This window comes from Schistocerca cancellata, chromosome 4 (genome assembly GCF_023864275.1).
Source record: "Schistocerca cancellata isolate TAMUIC-IGC-003103 chromosome 4, iqSchCanc2.1, whole genome shotgun sequence".
NCBI classification, from domain to species: domain Eukaryota; kingdom Metazoa; phylum Arthropoda; class Insecta; order Orthoptera; family Acrididae; genus Schistocerca; species Schistocerca cancellata.
Window position 1 is genome coordinate 403,309,489 of NC_064629.1, and position 25,987 is coordinate 403,335,475.

At 39.8% G+C, this 25,987-nt stretch overlaps 1 protein-coding gene across 3 annotated transcripts in view; it reads left to right on the forward strand.

Annotated features, from left to right (window-relative positions):
- LOC126183238 (syntaxin-binding protein 5) overlaps nucleotides 1–25,987 on the forward strand; it is a 976,467-nt gene that overhangs the window by 930,768 nt on the left and 19,712 nt on the right. For all 3 annotated transcript variants that reach the window (XM_049925028.1, XM_049925029.1, XM_049925030.1), the window contains 2 exons: nucleotides 10,573–10,668; nucleotides 22,997–23,121. In XM_049925028.1, coding sequence (XP_049780985.1) covers nucleotides 10,573–10,668; nucleotides 22,997–23,121 — 221 coding nt within the window. The remainder of the gene's footprint in view (nucleotides 1–10,572; nucleotides 10,669–22,996; nucleotides 23,122–25,987) is intronic.

Sequence of the window (25,987 nt, forward strand, 5' to 3'; positions counted from 1 at the left end):
TCAACAGAACCTGCATTCATCATTTAAAGTCCAACTAGGGCATACATTTGAAAGCATGCATCTGGGTAAGGGATAGTGGCTGATGAATATATGAGCCTCACTATACAGCTTACATTCTGTACATCAAGCAATTATGTCCGTTGGTAAAATAGAGAGATTTCTGGGTTTAAAACAGATAAAATCTTGCACTGTGCTTATTGCTGTGTGAGGACAATAGTAAAAATTATTAGACTGGATACAGAATATTAATAAGAGCAAAATACAGAAACTTTAAGGGGAGCACCACTCAGACTTACACTTATATCACATTTGTAACTCAAGCCAGCCATGGACGCTATCAGATTATGTTCTTAGTTGAAGTTCAGATTTAGTTACAGGTTGCGTTATTTAATTTTGCATGCAGATTTGCGTATATATACATATATATAAAATTTTAAGAAATTTATTCTTTCTAAAAAAAAAAAAATAAGTATCCACAGCACTAAATGCATGCTTCTTTTGAGCTGAGTTACATATACGTATAACAAAATCTTGCACTTTACTAATTTTAGAACATTTGTTTGCTCAAAATTGCACTTCTTTTCTTTAAAAAAAATAGCTAATAAATTACTTTATTCTTATTATAGACTGAGAAAAAAGACTTGCCGAGTCAAGCAATACCATTGATAGTAGTAACTAATGTGTATAATGTAAAAGCATGGTTTGTTAAAATTTTATAAAGGAATTTAGTTTCTGTTAGTATGTTAATTTAGGTACACCATGATGATAATGCATGATATATAATGAAACATTTACAGCTGAAACATTAGTGATAAGATGTACACATTAGTACTAGTGGTTGAAATTGAAGCAGCACATTCAGTTTACTCACTCTTATTCCTTGAAGGACCTCAATACAATGTCATATAATGTTAATTAATTGATTCCGTCAGTGAGGGACTGTTTATCATTTTGTAGTATTCCTTTGAAATATGATAAGTATGTCATAACAATGAAATAAATTGTCTTCAAGGAATTTATATGGTGTTCATAACAGAGACTTCTTGCGTAGGAAAAAAAATTCTGTACTCCATTTTTGACAGTACGATATAGCTACTTTTCCCATTTATTACTGCTGGTCAGATATGATACTATTTATGATGATACATTTGGTGCCAACTTAATGGCACATTTAAGCACAAGGAATGCAGAAAAAAAAATCTGTTGGTTTAATAGGGTGCCAACCAAATTGGAAAAATGTGATGGGGATGGTGGGATAGGGGAAGAATCATACAATGCTGCTTGAAGTTCCTACAATTACTTTTCCTTTAGTGTTTGTTCAGTACATCTGCACGTTTCTCATAAGAACAAAACAGTGTGGCTGATGGCTCATGTAATGGTCAGTCAGCAATATCCAAAATGCTAAAGAGTGTTTTACTAAGGCTTATTGCTCAACAGAGCAAATGATGACAGAGAAAATTTTCATTAAATGTGACACAGTCCATTTGACTATAGTCGATACACTTTGTAGCTGATAGTGGTAACTCATTTTCAGTATGGCCCAAACAAACTGGTAGTAAACTATTTGTTGATCTGGCATTGACTGTATCGTTAATGTTTCACAGCATGCATCGTGAAGAAATTCATCAATTTTTCTAGAATTACAACAGTATCTGCACAATATCCTTATGTCAGCATGTACACAGTATGACGCTGGATATGCTGGTTGTTTACAATAATTTTTTCCACGAGTCTACATCGACATACAGGCATACTCTGCAAGCCCCCATTTGGTGCATAGCAGAGGGTACCTTGTGGCATTACTAGTCATTTTCTTTCATATTCCATTCACAAATAAAGCAAGGGTAAAACAACTGTCTGTCTGTCTGTCTCCATATGAGCCCCAATTTCTCTTGCTTAAACTTTGTGTAATGATCACAAAGATAATGTTAGCAGCAGTAGAATTGCTCAGCAGCAAGGTTCTCTAAATTTTCTCAGTAGGGTTCTACAAAAAGTACATTGTCTTCCCTCCATAAATTCCCATTTGAGTTCACAAAGCACCTCTATAGCATTCACTTGATGACTGAATTAACCACTAACAAATCTAACAGTATATTTCTGAATTGCTTCAGTGTCTTTGTTTAACCTGACCTGGTGGGATCTCAAACATTTAAGCAGTAATTGAGAAAGGGGTTGCACTGGTGTTCCACACTCTGTCTGCTTTAGAGGTGAATTCACACTCCCAACAAACCAAAGTCAACCATTTACCTACCCCTGTTAATGTACTTATGTGTTCGTTGCGTTTCAAATTACTTTGCAACATTATGCCTGGATATTTAATTGACACAATTGTGTCAAGCAGTACTCTACTAATGCTGTGTTAGAACATTGTGGGATTGTTCTTCTTACTCATATGCATTAACTTACATTTTTCTATGTTTAGAGCAAGCTGCCATTCATCACACCAACTAAAAATTTTGTCTGTATCCTCCTACAGTCACTCAACTTCAACACCTTCCCATTCACCGCATCATCATAAGCAAACCACAGCAGATTACTGCTCAGCCTGTCCATCAGATCACTTATCTGCATAGAAAATAAGAGTAGTCCTATCAAGCTTCCCTATGGCACTCCTGATGGTAACCTGTCTCTAATAAACAGTCACAGTCGAGAGCAACATACTGAATTCTATTACATAAGAAGTCTTTGAGCCGTGACAATCTGGAAACCTATTCCATATGTTCATACCTTTGTCAATAGCCTGCAGTGGGGCACCAATGTCAAATGAATTCCAGAAATCTGGGAATTTGGAATCTGCCTGTTGCCCTACATCCAGGATTTGTAAGATATCATGTGAGAAAAGTGTCAGCTTAGTTTTGAATGACCAATGCTTTCTAATCTGTGCTGATTTGTGGACAGAAGCTTTCTTTCTTAAGTAAATTTATTATATTCAAACAGAGAACATGTTCAAGATTTCTGCAGCAAACTGATGTTAAGGATTTTAATTTATAATTTTGCAGGCCTGTTCTTCTATCTTTGTTATATACAATAGTCAACTGTGTTTTTTTTCTAGTTACCTGGGACTTAGCATTGGGCAAGAGATTCATGATAAATGCCAGCTAAGTAAGAGGCCAGATGTTGCAGAGTACTCTCTGGAAAACTGAATTGGCATTCTATCCTGATCTGCGGCTTATTTGTTTTCAACTCTTCCAGTTGTTCCTCTACACCAGGGATGCCTGTTAGGTATTATGTCTTCTGTATGGAAACATGTGCAGCAGTCAGACGGCACTGTGTTCATATGATCATTGTGTATGAATGATTTCTTAAATGTGAAATTTAAAACTTCAGCTTTTCTTTTGCCGTCTTTTATTGCCACGTGACTGGTCAACACATGAGTGGATAGAAACCTTTGACCTGCTTAGTAATTTTATGTAGGACCAGAATTTTGCTGGGTTAGCAGAATCTTTTTGCTAAGGTATGATGGTGGTAGTTGTATGCTTTGTGCATCAATCTGTTTACAAAGGCACAAATTTCTACTACCTTTTGCCTGTCATCATTTGGACTTTATTTTTTAAAACAAGAGTGCAACATTCTGCACTTCTTCAACATTTCCTGAATTTTGTTATTAAACTGCACTGGGTCTTTTCTGTCCTTACTCCAATCACTCAGCGTGTACTTCTCCAGAGCACAATTTACAATCCATTTGAACTTGGCACGTAATACCTCTATGTCCATTATATTGGAAATGAATTATGTCCATTCATTAAGTGGGATGCTAAGAACTGCTTATCTGAGCAAAACTAGTCTCTCAGCCTTCTCAAAGGATTTATAGACTTCAGTAATCATCATTTGTATGAAGACATCATGGTCATTAATTCCTGTCTCTATACCAACACTGGCAATAGTGTCAGGTCTGTTTGTAGCAACAAGGTCTAAAATTTTTCCATTGGGTGTGGGCTGTCAAACTATCTGCTCAAGACAGTTATTGAGAAATGTGTTCAAAAGTACTTGGCAAGACTGCCTGTCTGTATCAACAGAAGTGAATCCATACACTTCCAGTCTATACTTGGATTGTCTGCTATGTATATCTTAACTGTGCAAAAAAAATGATCGCTGTTACAAAGTAATACTTACATATATCACCATAGTTGCTAATGGTCACTGGTGAATAATGATTTTGGTGCTCACTTGCTTCTGCAGTGACGTAATATGGAATATTTCACTTTTCATCACTAAGTTTTGTCTGTAAAAGTAAGACAATTACAAGCATTCTTTTTGATAATGGAACTAAGGGTAATCCTGTAAAAACTTAGCTTCCTCTTCTCTTCTAGAGGAGTACAAAGTTTCTCAGTAGTGTACAGTCATTAAAGGTATCTGACTGTAATGTATGCTTCCATGGTGAAATGTGAATTAATATGTCTCTCTACTGTTTTAACAGTACATGTTTCATTTATATGAAAATTTGTTATTTGGTTAGTGTTACAATTTACATGGTGACAGTGTAAAAACTTGCCCAAAAAAAGTAGTAGTACTAAATTTTTTGAGGTTTTTGTACTGAGAACTTGTTTTCCTCTAAATTTTATGTCAGTTTTAATAAACCTGTTGCAGGTGATGTGCATAACGGTAATTATGTTTTTAGGAAGATCCAGATATATATCTTAATCTTGAGCTTTGAGATGAAAATGCCAGATTCATAAAATTAAGTCTGCTATTAGAGTAAAAGTGTGAACTGAATGTGGTGTTTCAGCTAAGTGATGCCTGGAAATGATTTTTTTTTATTTCAGGAAACAGTTGCACCTTGTGAAATTTGGCATTGAAAATGCATCAGTTGCATGTGTCTTGCAAATTTTTTTGCTTTGCTCAAAGGGCACAAAACCTTCTGCATTCTAAAAGACAAGCATTTGTCGGAATGAGCCATGTGATGAAAGTCGCTTGAATATTGTATACCGCAATGTTTTTTGCATGTGCATGTGCATGTGCATGTGAATGTGACTATGCCTATGCCTATGCCTATGCCTATGCCTATGCCTATGCCTGAGCCTGATTCTGTGCATGTAAAGTTGGCTGTCAATTTTCAGAGACAACGTTTGACTCATTTGATAATGTTTTGTATTTCTATATTCCACGATTAATAAACCTTATATTAAAGTTGTTCAACAGGTATATTGCCTCTCTATTTCTCTATATATAATCTTTATTCATTCTCTTTTTCCTTCCCAGCTTCCTAAACGAAAGATCATTATTTGAAAAATAAATGAAAGTATTTTCTAATTTGAATACAGTGTGAAATGCTACATGGGATAAAAAAATCCCTTTCCTGACTTAGATTTTCTGTGATATTCCAAAACTACTTAAGGCAAATGCCGAGGTTGCAAAAAAAAAGCCAATTTCCATCACTAACAATCTGCCAATGAAGCTTGTGTTCTGTCCCAAATGACAATGGCATCAATGAGACATTTTTCTTTCTATTTTTCTCTACTCAGTAGCTGAACTGTCATCAGCAGTTGTAATACAAACTAGCAACTGAAGCAGATAAGTCAACACTCATTAATCCGACATAACTTTTGTTTCAGCCTGATATCTTCCAAATCCATTTTTAGTAATGAAATGTGGACTACAGTGAAATATAACACAAGTGAACTTAATATTTTTATTCCACATCATTTACGGTTACATCTATACTATGCAAACAACTGTGAAGTGCATGGCAGAGTGCACTTCCCATTGTACCCTGTTGTAGTATTTCTTCCTGTTTTCTTTCACATATGAAGAGTGGGAAAAATTATTACTCAGATGCATTTATGTATGCTGTAATTAGTCTAACCTTGTCTTTGAGTCCCTGTGGGAGTGATATGTAGGGGGTCATTGTATGTTCCTTAGTTCCTCATTTAATACTGATTCCTGAAACTTCTGAAGTAGGCTATTGTGAGATAGTTGGCATCTTTCTCCAAGTATCTGCTAGTTGGGTTTTTTGGCATTGTGACACTCTCACATGGGCCAAATGTAGCTTAGACCACTTGTTCTTCCCTACTTTGAACTCATTCAATATCATGTGTGTACTAGTCCTGTTTGGTAGAGATCCCACACACATACTTTACCAATATTCTAGGATAATTTGCTTGAGTGTTTTGTAAGCAATCTCTTTTGTAGACTGATGGCATTTTTGCAGTATTCTACCAATGAACTGAAGTTTGCCATCTGTTGTACCTATGACTGAGCCTATGTGATGAATTCACATCACAGTCCTAAAAATGGTTATACCCTGCTGCGATACTGTAATCCCAGGTTACTACATTTTTTCATTTTGTGAAGTACTCAATTTTACATTTCTGAACATTTAAAGCAATTTTCCAATATTCATACTACTTTGAAAATGTACCAAGACCTGGCTGAACATTTGCTGCATTTTTCAGACAGTACTTCATTATAGATAACTGAAGTATCTCAAAAAATTGCAAGGTTACTGTTAATATTTTCTGCCAAGTCTTAAATATGAAACATGGGCAGCAAGGCTAGTAACACACTTCCTTGGGATATGTCTGATGTTACTTCTACATCTGTCAGTAATTCTCTACCCAAGATAATGTGCATCGGCCTCCCTACAAAGAAATCCCCAATCTAGCCACAAGTTTTATTTGATACTCCTATGACAATAGTTTCATTAACAATTGTTAGTGTGATACTGAGTCAAATGCTTGTTGTAAGTCAAGAAATACTTCATCTGTGTGACTGCCTTAATGTATTGTTTTGAGAATGTCATGTGAAAGGGACAGGAGTTGGACTTTGCATGGCTGATGGTCTCAGGATCCGTTCTGGTTGTCATGGAGGAGGTCATTGTAGTAGAGATACTTCATTATGTTAGAGCTCAGAATATGCTCCAAGATTATACAACAGATGGATATCAAAGATCTTGGACGGTGGTTCTGTGGATCACTCTTGTTACCCTTCTTGTAGTGTGTGCCTGTAGCTGTGGCATCAGTATTCTTTATCAAAAAACTCACAAATCTGTATAGTAAGGAGTACTGGAGCTCTGTTAGCTGTATTCACACATGATGCATGATTGCTTTTTCTTTGGCCTGAGGTATTAACCATGTTTGCAATATGTCCAATTCAGAATTTCCATTCATGTACCCTTCGGAGAAATGTGGTCTGGACAAGTATTGTGATGAAATCCCAGCCTATATCATAAAATTAGGTGTGTTCTTTTCCAACTCTTGCACATAATGGGGGTTTTACTTAGACCAGAAGACCACATTTCTCTTGTGTGAACTGTGCTATATTCCACATGCATCAGAAAATAACATTCTTGAGTGAGAGGGCATTTTGGAATTGTGCCAACAAATTGTGGAAGGCTACACTTGCTCCATGTTATTGCTGGACAATTCATTCACAAACAACAGTATAAATCATATCTTTCTCAAACCTTTTACAATGTGGGCACGAATTGTTGACAGTTGTACGTGACGCTCGGCTGCACTTTTGTGAATGGGTTTCACTGGAGATCTCTCAATTGACTGAGTGATGGTGGTAAATGTTTCCTCTTGGGTTTTCTTATGTCCAGTATGTGGCCTGTCTTTGACACTACCTGAAACAAAAGCACATGACTTCCAATCAAGCAGGGTTGCTTTACAAGGTGGGACCTGGTCAAAGCAATCTCTAAAAAAACTCACTATGTTTGTCACTATTCTCCCTGTCTACGGATGTCTATGTAACCATATACTAGCCGCTAATCAATCATCATCAGTGTAAGTGTGTGCACTCACATCAGCCATGGATTTGCAACTGAAACAATACAGAACTGTAACAAAACAATACAGTACTGCCAATAATGTTTTTTGCCAACTTCAGAATAGATATAACAATGAAACAGTTATTTATTTTCTTTAATTGTGCAAAGTCAAAAGGGGTATAGGGGACTTATCAGACAACCTGTGGATGGGTGTTACCTGTGATTCACTCCCACTACTGGACACATTTTTTTCGTCCAGTGTGTTTCATTAATGTAAGAATAGTCGTGTTGGAGAACATAAGAAATATTCTTGTTCACTGTACATGAGCCACTCCAGTTCAGCTCAAGAAATAATACTGTCATATTAAAATTTCAAGGAAAGGTGCTGTTAGTGTTTTCCTCATTTTAGTCATATCCTCTTCTTTTTCTCTCCTTTTCTGTACCCCAGTCCCTTCAACAAAATGTGTATTATACAAATATCTCTGCTGGAACTGCAATGTTAAATTAGCAATGTACATTTTGTCTCAGGAAGTGACTAAACTAAGATGCCAATTGATGAAAATGGAAAAGTTTAGTTTTATGTTCTGTGTGGGATAGTCACATGTGTGTGACCCAAGTTGTTTTGAAGTGTAATCTTATTAATTTAAGAACAGTTTTGCTAGTGGTCACTTTACTACAACATATGATATCTGCTCGCCACTTAAAGGGATTTCATCTTCACTAGAATACCTGCACATAATTGTAGTTGTTGACTCCAATCTACCATCAGTTGCTAGCAGTGTGACTGGACTTTGGATTCCTTTCATGTACTTTGCCCCCCTTTCATTTACAAACTAACAAGTATTGAAGACAAAGAATTACGTAAACACACAAATTAATCAGACCATTTATCTTATGCCTTAGTAATTTGAAAAGAACATCAGTTCATGAATAATCATTTTTCTGTTGATTAAATGGGTACTAGTTTTCTTGTGTTGGTTATGTATTTATGCTGATCTTTGTCTCAATTCTTTTTTGCACTGTTTGTGATGTGTTTTGTCTCAGTTTAAACAAATTGCAGAACTTATTATTGTTAGTATTTGCAACTAAGTAGAAAACAGTAATACCGCAGTTGCATATTTGCATGGGCCAATAAAATGACCAATTGAAAAACATATTTAAAACCAAAACTGCATGAAAATTCTGTGGAAATGAGATGAAGGTAGATCTTAACTGGATAAAAATTGAAAGCTACAGCATGTGACCCTCTGTATAATTATTAAGCATGATAGATGTTACAATTGTTCTATGGTATAATAATTTGATCAAGGCCACAGCAGATGCTGAAAAAAAGTGTAATTGCATGTTACAGTCCTATAAAGTGCATGCATAAATGTTAAGTGCACATTAGAATGTACAGAATCAAACCAGAATCTCAAGCTTCAGTCGTGTGATTTCTTGCTTGTGCTCTCTCTCTCTCTCTCTCTCTCTCTCTCTCTCTCTCTCTCTCTCTCTCTCTGCCCTTAGTATGCATTCATACAATAAAACGGTCCTTGCATGTCAGCGAGCTTTCTCCACTCACTGTTATCTATGATACAGAAATACAGAAGAAGATGATTATAGTTATGCAACATTGTTAAAGATTCACTTGATGCAAACACTTAGGTTGCTGCCTCAGTACAAGGACTTTTCTTCTCTTAGGGGAAAAAAAAGAAAATTGGGAGAAGAGGGAATGTTTGCTAGGAGTATTTAGTTTATTAGATGGTAATTAGGTGAGGGGTGGAACATTGGCAAGATGATAATACAGTTTAGTTACACAGGTGCTGAAAAATTGTGGACAAGGACAAGAAAGGTAAAGTTCATAGATGCATTGTGTTTTTGCGTGTTACCTCTGTATTGTTGCAGAAACCTCTTGAAGATATTGTTCTCCTGCCCAGTGCTCCTTTACTTGCATTCAGTATTGTTTATTCCCTATCAATCAGTATGGTTTATGGTGGTACTAATATCCTTCTATGTGGCCCATTTGCAAATAAATTGCTCAGTATGATTTGTTCTTTTTTTTTTTAATAATGCTTGCTGATTTGTGAGGTTGTTTGCTTAATATCTGTTTGTTGAGCGATGTGTACGTTGTTGCATAGAAAACTGCATTACTATTTTATTTTAAGATGGTTACCTATTTATGTGAATGTCAATATAAATTGGAGGTGAGGGGTGTTGGGATTACATGGTAGCCTAACCAGTCTGCCCAAACCTGTGTCATAATTCAGTAATCTCATTGTAGTTACTAGACCACTTCTGTAGGTTCAATCTGTTTCAAGGATATTTTGAGAGTTTTAATATAAAGCTAAACACGTTTCTTAATGAAACCACTGTTATTAATGACTTCGCTGTTAATGCTCACTGATATTTGACATTCGTACCTATTAAAACTGTATGCACTATGCTACAGTAATTACAATTTTTCTCCCTCACCACTTCAAAGAGCATGCACTTTCTGGTAATTTTGTTGACAGTATTCATGTTGTAGGTAAATTTGTTTTCATTTTAAAAATTTGTCAATTGTGTGAAGTCATTTATCTGTTGTATGTGTTTCTTTCGTGATGCATATATTATTCTGTTATAAAAACAAACTATACATAAATTGCAGCTTGTGTCAGTGTAAATAAAAAAGCCTTAGTTCTTTCAATAAAGTCTCTACACATCAATGTAAGGGTATTATTATGCTCATTTTGTTGTCTCATGTCTGCTTCTATTTTCGTGTACCATCCTTAGTGTAAGTTTTGTCATTTTTTTGCAAAGTTCTTCTTTTAGTACACACCTATTTCTATCATTTGAATTGTTTCATAGTCAGATTAATATTATTTTTGCTTTCATTTATTTTACAGGATAGCAAGGACTTTCTGCTTTAGTAATCGTGGCCACGGTCTTTATCTGTGCTCTCCTTCAGAAGTACAGAAATTTACTGTTTCATCAGAGTTTTGGTAAGTAAATAGTCAAATTTGTGTTCTGTTGTCATTTGTAACGTGAAAAATAGCTGCCAGGTATTCTGTTTTTCATGTACAAGTATGGAAAAAATTGAGAAAAGTTTCAGGTAACACGGAGCTACAGAACATCATCTTCCCATTAATGTCTTTCCAAATCTGTGTGTTTAGTAAGCCTACTAAATTTCAGCAAGATTTTAACAGCTTGAAAAGTATAGAACACTTGTCCACATAGTACATGAAGTGATGATACAAGGGTAATGCAAATGAAAACCTTAAAAGTGCTATAATATTTTTAATTGTAACAATGAAGGAAAAACTTAATGTCATTTTTTGATGTAGTCTTCCTGATATTGAATGCAGGGATTCCGCCACTTTGGAAGTGCGTAGACACCCCAGTGAAGGAATTATTTTGGCCTCATGTGTAGTCAGTTGCACACTGTGGTTTTCACCTCATAACCAGTTTCGAAATGCCAGCCTCCCATTGCTTCTTTGAGTGAGTGCACCAAACAGATGAGACAATAGGATGTGTGTGTGTGTGTGTGTGTGTGTGTGTGTGTGTGTGTGTGTGTGTGTGAAATCTTATGGGACTTAACTGCTAAGTTCATCAGTCCCTAAGCTTACACACTACTTAACCTAAATTATCCTAAGGACAAACACACACACACACACACACACACACCCATGCCCGAGGGACCTCGCCGGGACCAGCCGCACTGAGACAATAGGGCTGAGGTCTGGTGAATGCAGATGATGTACCAGATATTCAAATTCAATTTCCTGAATAGCCTCAGCTGTTTTACAAGCTGTATGTAGTCATGTGTTGTCATGCTGTAGCAATAAACCTAAAGTTAGAAGTCCTAGTCGTTTACTCCTGATTGCAGGGCGAAGTTAATTTTTCAGCATGTCTCAATAAAAAGTACTAGTTACTCTCACTCCCCTATCCATATAATGCTCCAAAATTAGTCCATTAGCATCCCAGAAGATAATGAGCATGACTTTTTGAGCAGACAGTTGACTGTGGAATTTTTTTGGTTTTGACAATGAGCTGCAGTACCATTTCTTGCTTGACGTTTTTGTTTCTGGTTGGTGTTAGTGGACCTAAGTCTCATCAACTGTAACAATTTTCTTAGAAATGCATCACCTTCAGCATGGAAATGATGCAAAATTTCTTCACAGGCAAATGGTACCCCCCTGCGGGTCTGGGGGTTAGAATAGGCCCGAGGTATTCCTGCCTGTCGTAAGAGGCGACTAAAACGAGTCCCTCCCCCTCAAGGGGGTAGTTTGCGCCTGCGTCCAGAGGCGGATGGTTCCATGACTTATGTTTGTGGTCATTTTGGTTTTTTGTTTATTCTGGTTTCTTCCTTCCTTCGTTTGTTTCCTTTCTTTGTCCTTCTCCCTCTCTTACTGTCTTCCTTACTTTTTACCTTGCCTCCTTCTCCTTGCCTTCTTGCCCACCCTATGGTCTCCACCTCGGCGTTTGAGTCAGTCTGTCCTTTCTCTCCCTCTCTCCCTTTTTCTTCCAATTCTTCTTTCCTCCCTGTGTGTGCTTGAAGGCCGACCCACCCATTCGCACGCGTAGCTGATGACGGGGTAACGTGTAATTCCCCGTCCTGGGTAGACAAGTAAGGCACGCACGTACCCCCTGGTAAAGGCCAGGCCCGGGGAGGGGTGATTGCCTGAGCTGACACCTTCCCACCATGCCAATTGGTCCCTCCATCCGTTTCTCGGGAGGTGTGACCTGAGGTGTAAACATTCACCTAAGGCGGGAGCACCCTCTGAGAGGGTCCCCACAAGGAAGGAGCGCGCCATCGGAGATGCTGGTAATCATGGGGGATTCATCCACAATGGATTTCTCTCCTTCTTCTCTCTCATCTTCTGTCCAAAAATGGAAACATGACCAGCCACCAGTGACAAAAGTATTACCGCCTGCCCCAAAGTTCCTAGTAGTTTCTAGATCTAAGGACAGAAAGGATTTTTCATCTGTTAACCCTTTCGTCATTCAGAATGGCGTAGATGCCATAGCCGGACCTATCAAGTCTTGTACCAGGATGCGTAATGGTACCTTGTTGTTGGAAACTGAGAGCACCTTTCAAGCACAAAAACTCCTTCGGGCCACACTCCGGTACATGTTCCCTGTCCGGGTGGAGGCTCACCGCACTTTGATTTCATCACGTGGTGTGGTATATACTAGATCAATCAATGGATTGACTGACAAGGAGATTCAGTCTTTCCTCACTGAGCAGGGCATAACGGCTGTCCATAGGGTCATGAGAAAGGTCGACAATGACCTTGTACCAAACTGGACACTTTTTTTGACCTTTGATAGTGTTCAGCTGCCTTCGCGCATCAAAGTGGGCTATGAGGTTATCTCTGTTCGCCCCTATGTTCAGACACCTACGCGCTGCTACCAGTGTCAGCATTTTAATCACACCCGCCAGTCTTGTTCTAAAGCGGCTAAATGCGTCACTTGTGGCAGGGACGCCCATGAGGGTGACTGTCAACCTCCGTCTCCTCATTGTGTGAACTGTCAGGGTGACCATGCAGTGTCCTCCCGCGACTGTCCCATCTACAAGGATGAACGCTGTATACAGGAAATTCGGGTCAAAGAGAAAGTGTCCACCTCGGCTGCTCACAAGCTATTTGCTAGTAGGAAGCCCAGGCTGCTCCCAGCAGGGAAATACAGTATTGTCCTCGCCTCTCCTCGGACTACCAGGGAGGTGTCGACGCAGACATGCAATCTGACCTTAAGCTCTGCGGTCATCCATTCAGCCAGTGCTAAGATCACCCAGTCAATGTCTCCTCTTCCTCCCATCACCCATAAGACACAAGCACCTTCATCAGCTTCTGCCAAGACTAAGACCTAAAAGTCAGATGCACGGGCCTTCAAGAAGGAATCGTCCCGTGAAGACTTCCTACGTACCCCGAACTCCCAGCCATCGACCAGTACTTCGACTAAACAGCCTTCCAAGAAGGCTCATAGGAAGCAAAGTTCTCCTTCTCCGCCACAGCGCATTTCTTCTCTTGCGCCACCCAGCAGTTGCTGCCCCAGGCCGTCATCCGTTCCGCGGGGCTGCACCGCTTGTAGCCGAACATCTGGCTGTTCACCGGTGGAGGAAGCTCCCCCTCCCGGCCATCTTAACAAGATGGCCGACAAACCTATTGAACAAATGGACAATGACTCTCCACCAATTGATAGCAGCAGCAGCAGTGCTCGCTCGAACCCAGGCCCTCAGCGGCCTTCGAGGTGACCCCTTCTTGCTTCTCCTTTTTCTTTTTCTTCTCACGATGGCACTTCTTCATTGGAATATTCGCGGCATTCGCTCCAACTGAGAGGACTTAAAGTTGCTGCTACGCTTGCACTGTCCGCTCGTCATAGCTCTCCAGGAAATGAAGCTACGCCCATGCAATCAAATTGACTTGGCACACTATGTCTCTGTGCGTTTTGACCTGCCCCCTGTGGCAGATAGCCCAGCTCATGGAGGGGTTATGTTGCTGGTCCGGGATGATATCTACTATGATCCCATCACATTGCACACCGACCTGCAGGCAGTTGCCGTCGAAATTACTCTCCCCACTTTTACATTTTACATTTGTACCGTTTACACTACATCGTCGTCTGCCATTACTAGGGCAGACATGATACAAATTATTGCTCAGCTACCTGCACCATTTTTGTTGACTGGAGACTTCAATGCCCACCATCCCCTTTGGGGCTCTCCAGCATCCTGCCCGAGAGGCTCCCTGTTAGCAGACCTTTTCAACCACCTCAATCTTGTCTGCCTCAATACTGGCACCCGTACTTTTCTTTCGGACACAACTTGCACCTATTCCCATTTAGACACCTCTGTATGTACTACCCAACTTGCACGCTGGTTTGAGTGGTACGCACTTTCTGATACGTATTCAAGAGAGTACTTCCCTTGTGTTATCCATCTCCTGCATCATACCCCATCTCCATGATCAACTAGTTGGAATATCTCCAAAGCAGACTGGGGGCTCTTCTCTTCCAGGGCGAATTTTGAGGATCAAACCTTCGCAAGCTGCAATAGTCAGGTCGCACACCTCATGGAAGTCATTCTCATTGCTGCTGAATATTCCATCCCTCATACTACTTCTTCTCCACATCACGTACCGGCCCCTGGTGGACCGCAGCATGTAGAGACGCTTTACGTGTGCAGTGTCGTCGTGTTATTAAAGAAAGCAAGAAAGCAAGCTGGGCTGCTTTCACAAGCACCTTCAACAGTTTTACTCCTTCTTCTGTTGTCTGGGGTAGCCTGCACCAGCTATCTGGCACTAAGGTCCACTCACCAGTTTCTGGCTTGACGGTCGCGGATGACGTTCTTGTGGCCCCTGAGGATGTCTCCAATGCCTTCGGCCGCTTTTTTGCAGAGGTTTTGAGCTCCGCTCATTACCACCCTGCCTTCCTCCCCCAAAAACAGGCAGCCGAGGCAAGGCCGCCTAACTTCCACTCCTCAAATCATGAAAGTTATAATGCCCCATTCACCATGCGGGAACTTGAAAATGCACTGATTCTATTCTTATTCAGATGCTGAAGAACCTTTCTCCTGTGGGTAAAGGTTCTCTTCTTCGTACTTAAAATCACATCTGGATTGAGGGTCATGTTCCCACATGCTGGCACGAATCTATTGTTGTCCCGATTCCTAAGCTGGGAAAGGACAAGCACTTGCCTTCCAGTTATCGACCCATTTCCCTTACCAGCTGTGTCTGTAAGGTGATGGAACGAATGGTCAACTCTCGTTTGGTTTGGCTGCTTGAATCTCGATGCCTACTTACCAATGTACAATGTGGATTTCGTAGGTGCCGCTCTGCTGTTGACCATCTGGTTACCTTGTCGACCTTCATTATGAATAACTTCTTGCGAAAGCGACTGACCATGGCTGTGTTCTTTGATTTGGAGAAGGCTTACGACACCTGTTAGAGGGCGGGCACTCTCCGCACCATGCATACATGGGGCCTTCGCGGTCACCTCCCTCTTTTTATTCGTGCCTTTTTAATGGATCAACAGTTCAGGGTACATGTGGGTTCTGTCCTGTCCGACGCCTTTCGTCAGGAGAATGGGGTGCCACAGGGCTCAGTTTTGAGCGTCACTCTCTTCGCCATAGCGATCAATCCAATAATGGATTGCCTCCCAGCTGATGTCTCAAGCTACCTTTTCATGGACAATTTTACCATCTATTGCAGCGCGCAGCGTACATGTTTCCTGGAGTGCTATGTTCAGCGTTGTCTTGACTGTCTTTACTCCTGGAGTGTCGCCAATGGCTTCTGTTTTTCTGCCGAGAAGACTGTCTGTATTAACTTCTGGTGCTACAAAGAGTTTCTCCCACTGTCCTTACATCTCGGTCCCATTGCTCTACCATTCATGGAGACAACAAAAGTTATAGGTCTTACATTTGACAGGAAACTTAGCTGGTCTCTACATGTGTCATATTTGGCTGTCCGTTGTACCCGTTCTCTAAATGTCCTCCGTGTTCTCAGCAGTACGTTGTGGGGAGCAGATCGAACCGTCCTACTTTGCCTATATTGGTCGATCGTTTGCTCAAAGCTGGATTATGGGAGCTTTGTATACTCTTCTGCATGGCCGTCCATCTTACGCCGCCTCAACTCTATACACCATCGGGGGTTACATCTTGCGATCAGAGTGTTCTATACCAGTCCCGTCGAGAGTCTTCATGCTGAAGCCGGTGAATTGCCACTAACCTACCGGCGCGATATACTGCTTTCTCGATATGCCTGTCGGCTATTGTCAATGCCCGACCACCCGTCTTATCATACCTTTTTTGACGACTGACTTGACCGTCAATACGGGTTGTATGTATCTGCCCTGCTACCCCTGGAGTTCACTTTAGTCGCCTCCTTCAGCACCTTGATTTTTCACTCCCTGCAACATTTCGAGTGGGCGAGAGCCAAACGCCACCTTGGCTCCAGGCTCAGGTTCATGTTCACCTTGATCTCAGCTCACTCCCAAAGGAGGTTACCCCAGCTTCGGTATACCGCTCCTGGTTTGTCGAACTTCATTCGAAGTTCATTAATACGATCTTCATTTATACAGATGGCTCTAAGACCAATGACGGTGTCGGGTGTTCTTTTATTGTCAGAGCACACAGTTTCAAATACCGGCTCCATGGCCATTGCTCTGTCTTCACAGCTGAGATATTTGCCCTCTACCAGGCTGTTCTTTACATCTGCTGCCACCGACATTCTGCTTATGTCATCTGCTCTGATTCCCTGAGTGCCATCCAGAGCCTCAGTGATCCGTATCTGGTTCATCCTTTCGTGCCCTGGATCCAATGCTCTCTTCAGCAGCTGGCAGATGACGGTTCTCCGGTTACCTTTATGTGGGTTCCTGGCCCTGTCGGTTTCCCTGGGAATGAAACTGCAGATGCTGCAGCCAAGGCTGTGGTCCTCCAATCTTGGACAGCTTCTTGTTGTGTGCCTTCATCTGATTTTAGCAGGGTCATTTGTCAGCGCATTTTATCGTTGTGGCATGTCAATTGGGTTCCACTTACTGAAAACAAGCTTTGGGCCTTGAAACCTCTCCCCACGGCTTGGATGACCTCTTCACGCCCTTCTCAGTCGGAGGAGGTCGTTTTGGCCCGGTTACGAATTGGACACTGCTGGTTCAGCCATCGCCATCTGCTGACGGCTGCGCCGGCGCCGTTCTGCCCATGTGGGCAATTGCTGACGGTACGCCACATTTTAACATCCTGTCCGAATTTTAATACACTGCGCATTGATCTTGGCCTGCCACATACTCTGGATGCCATTTTAGCGGATGACCCGGGAGCAGCTGCTTGGGTTCTTCGTTTTATCCACTTGACAAACCTGTCTAAGGACATTTGATTATGCTGTTTTCTTTTAATCCGTCGCCTGTTAATGTGCCTTTTATAGTGTTGTCCTTTTTAGTTGCTGTTTTAACCTTGTGCTTCACAGTGCATTCATAACTTAGTCTGAGCGCTAATGACCACTGTAGTTGTGCACCCTAAAACCACAAAAGAAAGAGAGAGAGAGAGAGAGAGAGAGAGAGAGTGGTCTTCTGATTTATCAGTCAACTGACATGGCACCACAATGTTCTGTGCTGTACCAGTACTAATCTTCAAACTTGTGGCTATTTTGTCCAGAGTTATGTCTATTCTCCTTTACAAGCTCCTCCACTAACTCAATGTTCTTATCTGTCACTACGTGGTGATCCTGCCCTCTGGTCTTGGTGCATCCTCCACAGAAGTTACATCACGTTTAAACTTCCTGCACCACTTGCACACTTGCTGCAGTGACAAAGATGAATCACCACACTGTGCTGTAATTCTGTAATGAATTTTGATCAGTTTGACACACACACACACACACACACACACACACACACACACACACACACACACACACTACACTACACAAAAAATGTGTTGTGTTCAATAATGGTGAAGTTGACAGTGGGATGTGGGGTGGCCATATTGTTGTGGATGCTGCTGCCTTCTCCTGCATTGTGACATCACTCTGCACCCTGTCAGTCACTTTCTGAACCTTAAGGAACACTACTGGCACCTACCAACTCCATCACACAACTTTTAAAAATTTTATGGAATTTGTAAGGTTTTCATTTGAATCACCATACAAAGTTAGGTGTAGATTCATTTGAAAACAATGAGGACCAATTTATATTACTGCTTGTTTATTTTAAGATTGCAGAAAATGCACTGCAAATCACACTGTATTTGAATATTTCCTTAAAAAGTAATACAGTCCGATCTTTTCTGCATTAACCTCAAAAATAATTTGGAATGCAGGTTTTCCATTTCAAGAAGTAGAACAGAAATTTGGCTAAATACAGGCTGTACATACTATGCAATGTTGGGTGGAACTTAAAAAATAAAACCTCAGCAGATAGGGGGTAGGAAGTAAGTGGTTTCATTCGTGCAATGGGTACAGAGCTCTCAAAGAAACTCAGTCGTGAGTTGTGCTGTGATAAGTTAACATGTGTTTGTGTCTCTCGTCATGGAAATGGAACCGCATAATATTGTGCAATGGTATGCCATTTCTTTTTGCATTAAATTGGGTGAAAACATGACGACAACATACGGTAAGCTTCAAAAGGCTTTTGGAGAGCAGGTTATGTCAAGAACTCAAGTGTTTCATTGGCATCAAATGTTTAGTGAAGGCAGAATGAATGTCAAAGATGAAGACCGCAGTGGACGACCATCAACCCTACGAACGGATGTCAACTTGGCCCAGGTGTGTGAACTCGTATGATTACTTGAAGATTTTCCGTGAAAATGATTGCAGAAGAACTGAACATCAATCAAGAAACAGTTTGACTAATAATAACTAAAGATCTTGGTATGAGAAAGATTTGTGGAAATGTGCCATCCCATACTGTTCTGTCAGTACAGCAATTTTTAACCTCAGAACAAATTTCAGTACTACCACAGCCACCTTATTCACCAGGTATCGCTCTGTGTGACTTTTTTCTATTTCCAAGAGTCAAAACAGCAGTCAAGGGATACCATTTTCAAACAACACAAGATGTCAAAAATGCTGTGACAAGGGTCTTGGAGGATATTACAGAAGATAAGTTCCAGAAATGTTACCATCAGTGGCAAAAGTGCTGGAAAAAGTGTGTGCAATCAGAAGGGAATTACTTTGAAGGAGAAAACATGAAACTTGACTAAAACAGTGAGCAACATTTTTTTTTCTTTTTTTCACATCAGTCTCATTATTTTATTGATGCATCTCATATGTTGATCTTCCTTAAAACATCAAACATGGTGAAACAATACTGTTTGCAGATGATAGTACACAGATGGATAGAAAACAACAAATTGACCTTAAATGTGAAAAAAAAAAAACAGCAGCATTAGTTTCAACATAAACAGAATACCCATCACCAGTCTTTAAAAATGAAAGATGAGCTCTTAGAATGTATATCAAGAACAAAATTTCTAGGGTTCCATGTTGAAACACGACTAAAGTGAACTGAGCATATTACTGTCCTCAGATAGCAAACAGCTTCACCATGCTATGCACTTAAAATAATAAATTCAGTCTGTAGTAGCTTATACACCAGAAAAACATATTTTGCATATGTTCATTCTCATATTATTATTGGATAATATTCTGGAGAACAACTGAGCAGAATGTATAAACAATCTTTAAGCTACCAAAAAGTGCTATATGAATTATGACAAAAAGTAACTAGAAAAATTGCCCCATTGAGTTGTTTAAATCTATGGGAATCATGACTGTTCATATGAATACATTTTGCAAACACTGATTCACATAAAGGAGGACTTCAACCAGTACCCAGCTAACAGTTCTGTACATGAACATGGAACCACATCCAGCCACCACTTACATCTCAGTAGGAAAAACTAAACAAAATCCCAATACAGTGTGCACTATAAGAGACTTAAATTATGCAGCAAACTTCCATAAGAGATCAAAGACAGAAACATCAGCTGGGGCAACACTGGCCCACTTTTCCATCTTCTTTGACATGTTAAGTTGCAACTGGTTGACAGGGTACTGGTAAACTGCAAAAATATTTTTAGTATTTATATCTCATGTTAGTATTTATATCTCATGTGAGACGAAATCAATATGGTGATATTTTGGAAGCTGTTTATTACTGCAATATGTTTTCAAAAAATTGGGGCAATGTTACCTTCATGTCGGATGGCTTTGTCTAATATGTTAAAGTACATTCACAGAAGTTAAAAAATACACTGAGCCCATTTAAACTAACCAAAAATGATAATATATTTAATAGATTATTACTAAAGTTCAATGAATTGTTCAATTCAAAAGCTGAGTTAAATAACCAAAATTAAGAGAGATAAAATGAACAAGGAAGATACTAATTAGTTTATTTTAGGACATCGATCGTTTAAAAGCAGAACACAATTAACCGGCAACAAAAAAATTACACCAAGCTGTCTAGCTTAGGAACAGAAAATAAGTTTATTTTAAAGACTTTGGTATTTGTTTAAATACAATAAATACGTCTTTTCAGCTTCAGTTGATGATGCTAAACAGCTAGCTATTCTAAGCTAGCTATTCTAAGAATGCCTCTCCAATCATGTCAATGTCATTCTTGTTCATTGGTAAGCATTCAAGAAGTTTTGCGTGTTTAATGGGGCAGTTCCACATTGTTTGAACCCAGAGAGAAAGTTCTGGACCATTGTTCCTTTTACACCCTTCAGCAGTTCATTTAGTAGCACAGAAAACATTTGACAGCTTAATGGGAAAGAATTCTGTGCAGAACTCGCAATTTCATACCACAATGAATAATTAGAAATTTCTTGTTTTACACCTCAGTCTAAATAAACAAAGCAATAACAAAAACTCCTTACTAACATTAAAACAACTTCCATAACAGATGAACAGTTGTAAGCTCTAAGATCTCTATTCTGCCCCAACTATCAGACGTGTCGCAAAACAAGTGCTGCTGCAGAAACAAATTCTTGAACTATTGAAACAGGGCACAAGCAATGTAGCTAGTGCTGCTACCAATTGTTTAAGAGAAGAAATGTGGATATTCATTGATGTATGTGTGAGCTTTGTAGCATAGAACCATTTTTTCTTATGAGCCAATATTGCCCACAAAGGGTCAATGTTACCTAAGCTGATGGAAGTGTAACACACGCCTTCAGGAATACCCTAAAAAGTTTCTGCTGAGAAGTGTTTTTGTACTGTCAAGGCTTACCTGAAATGATATGTCAATTTTGTTGACCATTATGCTAATGATTAACTACTGCAATTAAGGGGCATTTTACAATATGTACAAACATATAATATAGTAAGGCAAATAATTTATATATCTATTTATGTTCTGTAATTGTACACATTTTTGTATTTACACTGATCAGCCAGAACATTATGACCACTAATCTGCTATTGATATAAACCTGTCCAGGCAATAGCTGCGTCACCTGGCATGGAATGACTGCTAGTCAGACACTAGCCCGATGCATGTTGCATCAGTGAGCATGACATCCATTTGTAGAATTGGGAAGGCATATGATCTCTGTGAGTTTCACCAAGGGCAGATTGTGATGGCCTGGAGACTTGGCATGAGCATTTCAGAAACTGCATGACTTGGTGGGTGTTCAAGGAGTGCTGTGGTGAGTGTCTCCAACATGTGATAAGACCAAGGAGAAACCATGTCCAGACATCGTGGGATTGGGTGGCCACCACTCATTACAAATCGTGGATGTCATAGACTGGGCAAACTGGAAAAACAGGACAAGCAGTGAACTGTGGCAGAACTAATGTCAGATGGTAATGCTGGGCAGAGTACAAGTGTATATGAACACACAGTGCACCAAACACTCCTAACCATGGGCCTCCACAGCCAATGACCCATGTGTGTGCCAATGTTAACACCATGACATTGGCAACTACAAATGAAATGGGCATGTGATCATTGGCACTGGATGTTGATGCAGTGGCAGAGCATTGCATGTTCTCATGAATCCCAATACCTTATTCATCATGCTGATGGGAGGGCATGAATCTGTCGTTTTCCAGGGGAATAGCTGCTCGACACCTGTACTGTGGGACCAAGACGAGCTGATGGTGGCTCCTTTATGCTCTGGGAAACATTTACATTAGCATCCATGGATCCTATGGAGCTTGGACAGGCAGCATGACAGCCAAGGAGTATCATACACTGATTGCAGATCATGTGCACCCATTCGTGACGATTACATTTTCTGACGACAGTGGTATTTTTCATCGAGATAATGTGCCATGTCACAAGGTCAGGAATGTGATGCAGTGGTTCAAGAAACACAGTGGTGAGTTCAAATTGATGTATTGGCCTCCCAACTTGTCAGATCTGAATCTGATTGAACACATCTGGGATGTGATTGAACATGGTCTTAGAGCCCATGGCCCTTTCTCCCAGAAATTTATGGGAATTAGGTGGCTTGTGGGTGCAGATATGGTGTCAGCTTCCTCCAGCAACCTACTAAGGCCTCAATGTATCCCTGCCATGACGTGTCTCTGCTGTTATCCGTACCAAAGATGGACATACCAGCTATTAGGTAAGTGGTCATAGTGTCTGACTGATCAGTATGTGTGTGTGTGTGTGTGTGTGTGTGTGTGTGTGTGTGTGTGTGTGTGTGTGTGGGTACATTTTCCTTTACAGATATTTTATGATAATGCTACTGAGATTTGTTTCCATCCAGGAGATCATTTCTGCTGCTTTATAAAAAAATTACACACACTTAGGTGCTAGGCCCTCTCTCTTATGTTATCTGTATTAGTACAACCAGATACCTATGATTTCTTTTCTTTTCTTTTTTCACAGTGCAAGCTTAGCTGAAATGGTAGGAGATTTATTTCTCCCTCATGACATGCCAGAACCACCCAAAGAGAGCTTTTTCAAAGGCCTTTTTGGTGGTGGCTCACGTTCTTTGGACAGAGAAGAGTTATGTAAGTAACACTAAAATAAAATTTCATATATCAGTTTTGTAGCCTTCAGTATTTAGTTGTAGTAGCACATAAAAGTACAAAAAACTATCTTAGCTTTCAGAACATTTGTTGTGAATTGTAGTTTATTTGTCTAATAACATACATAATCTAAATCATTTGATTCAGGTACAGGAGACACATCAGATTGTGGTAAAATTTCATCATAAACAAAGAACAGCTGATATTTATACATATAGCATTATAATAATAATACAATTTTGTTATAATTAATACAATAAAATCTGACACTTAATTACCCCCTGCTCAAATGATCATATCATTCTCTATGAATTCTTCTATTGAATAGTGGCATTTCTCCCACAGAATCTGCTAGACTCGTTTTTAAAATTTCTAGCTTCATATTAAATATGTTTTTGCCCATTAAATTGTGATATATTATTATCCCCATACAGTGTGGAGTCCATGCATACAATTTCAGCTGGTGTGTGGGTAGCATAAAATTATTTTTATTTCTTTTGTTGTATGTATGGTTAAAATGATTTTACTCAAATAATTTATATCTGCTATGTAGAAAGATTATAATTTCATAAATGTATATGAAGGGAACAGATAGGATTTGCAGTTTCCAAATAATGGGCAACAAGACTCTGTTTGCTGTGCAGTACACATGCATCAGACAATTTTCTTTCACAGTTTCAGTATTCGTGTACTCAAGTCAGTGGAATTTGCTAGTTTTTGCATTGCAAATGTAAAATTGCTTAGTTTATTTGAGAGGAAGTCAATATGTGTATTCCAGCATAAGTTCTTTTCCTACATTTAATCCCCGGAATTTGACTGTGTCGACTTCTTTCATATGTTGATTGTTATGTTGTATTTTAAGTTCCACACATTTCAAATGTTTGGTTTTGAAATGTGCTATATGGGTTTTTGCAATGTTCAGTTTCAACCCATTTAACTGGAACCAGTTTTCTAAGGTATCCAGTGTGCCTATGATGGAGCTCAAAATTTTTTCTGAATCAGTATCTTCAATTAAAACAGAAGTATCGTCTGCAAACAGAACTGATGGTGAATTTGTAATTATGGGTAACTCATTTACATAGAATAGGAACAGGATTGGCCCCAAAATGGAGCCATGAGGGACATCTTGAGGTATTGTACTCCATTTAGAATAATAGGTCACTGCATCTGAGTTGATAGTTACCATTTGTTTTGTGTTGTGTAAGTATGATGTTAGCCAATTTAGAGCATTGTTATTAATCCCGTATTTGTCTAATTTGAAGGAAGCAAGTCATGGTTCACGGAGTCAAGTGCTTTTCTGAGATCACAGAAGATACATGCAACTTTACTCCTCTGAGCCAGTGAGTTGCCTATCTTTTCAATAAAGTTGTTCATTGCATCCAGAGTGTTTTTTCCTGGTTGAAATCCAAATTGATTACTTATAACAATATCATTTTTTACAATAAAGTTTTTAATCTGATTTGTAGCTACTTTCTCTAACACTTGTGACAGGACTGGAAGAATAAAAATAGGCCGATAGTTTCCTATTACTTCTCGTGACCCTTTCTTGAACAGAGGTCTGACTTCAGCATACTTAAAAACATTGGGAAAGCATCCCTGTTCAAAAGATTGGTTAAATATTTTAGTTAGGGGAGGTGCTATTATGCCACCCACTGTTTTAATCACTTTAGTGGGTATCCCAACCCACCAAGCAGAGTTTATATTTTTTAATGATAACGTTTTCCACATCCTTAATTGTGACTTTTTAAAATCTGTAAGATACTGCGCTTCTTGGTGGATTCCAAAGGGATTTACTTTAATCTTGCATTCTGCTACATTGACATCTGACCTTGCCACATTTATGAAGAATTCATTTAAACAATCTGATATTTGACCTGGAGTTACAATGAAGTTATCTTTTACTGTTAATTTCCTTCTCATGGAGGAAAGAGGGATAGGTCAGGGAAAATTAGAAAGGAAAGGCAGTTCACTTCAGTAGAGTGATGAGGGGTGGCAGGATGAGGATGAGGAGAGGACAGAGGGAGAGAGGGGATGGATGAGGAGACGAACAGAGAGGGAGGTGGGAGAAGGATTAGAGAGAGTGGGGAGTAGTTAGATAGGTCTGGGGGTGGGGGAAGAGATGGACTAACAGAAAATTGGAATAAAAAATAGCCAACAATGCCAGGCTCCGTAACAAGTAATGACAACAACAACGATGATGATGATGATGATGATGATGATGATGATGATTATGATTATGCTGACGACAATAGATAAAGAGGGAGGGGGGAATTTGATGTTAGCAGTGAGTAAGTCTAGAAGGGTGTTGGAAACTTACCTTGTAAGATCTCCTATCATTCCATTTCCAGAGTTCAGGAATCTAGTATTTGGTGGGACTATTCAGACATCTTGTTTGCTGTAGCAGTCAGTCAGGTTCCTAGCGTGATGCTGCAGAACATATTCAGCAACTGGGTACTGCGTGTTCCCTAGATGGACAATCCTTCAATTTCGTCCACCGCTCGTGGTCTCGCGGTAGCGTTCTCGCTTCCCGAGCACGGGGTCCCGGGTTCGATTCCTGGCGGGGTCAGGGATTTTCACCTGCCTCGAGATGATTGGGTGTTTGTGTTGTCCTCATCATTTCATCATCATCCAGGAAAGTGGCGAAATTGGACTGAGCAAAGATTGGGTAATTGTACGGGCGCTGATAACCACGCAGTTGAGCGCCTCACAAACCAAACAACATCATCATCATCATCATCATCATCATCATCATCATCCTTCTATTTCCATTCGTGTTCTCACCTAATTATTTTTTCTGTGCAGTGGACATATGTACTTGGCAAACAAATGTGTGGTTTTGTAAGTTGGT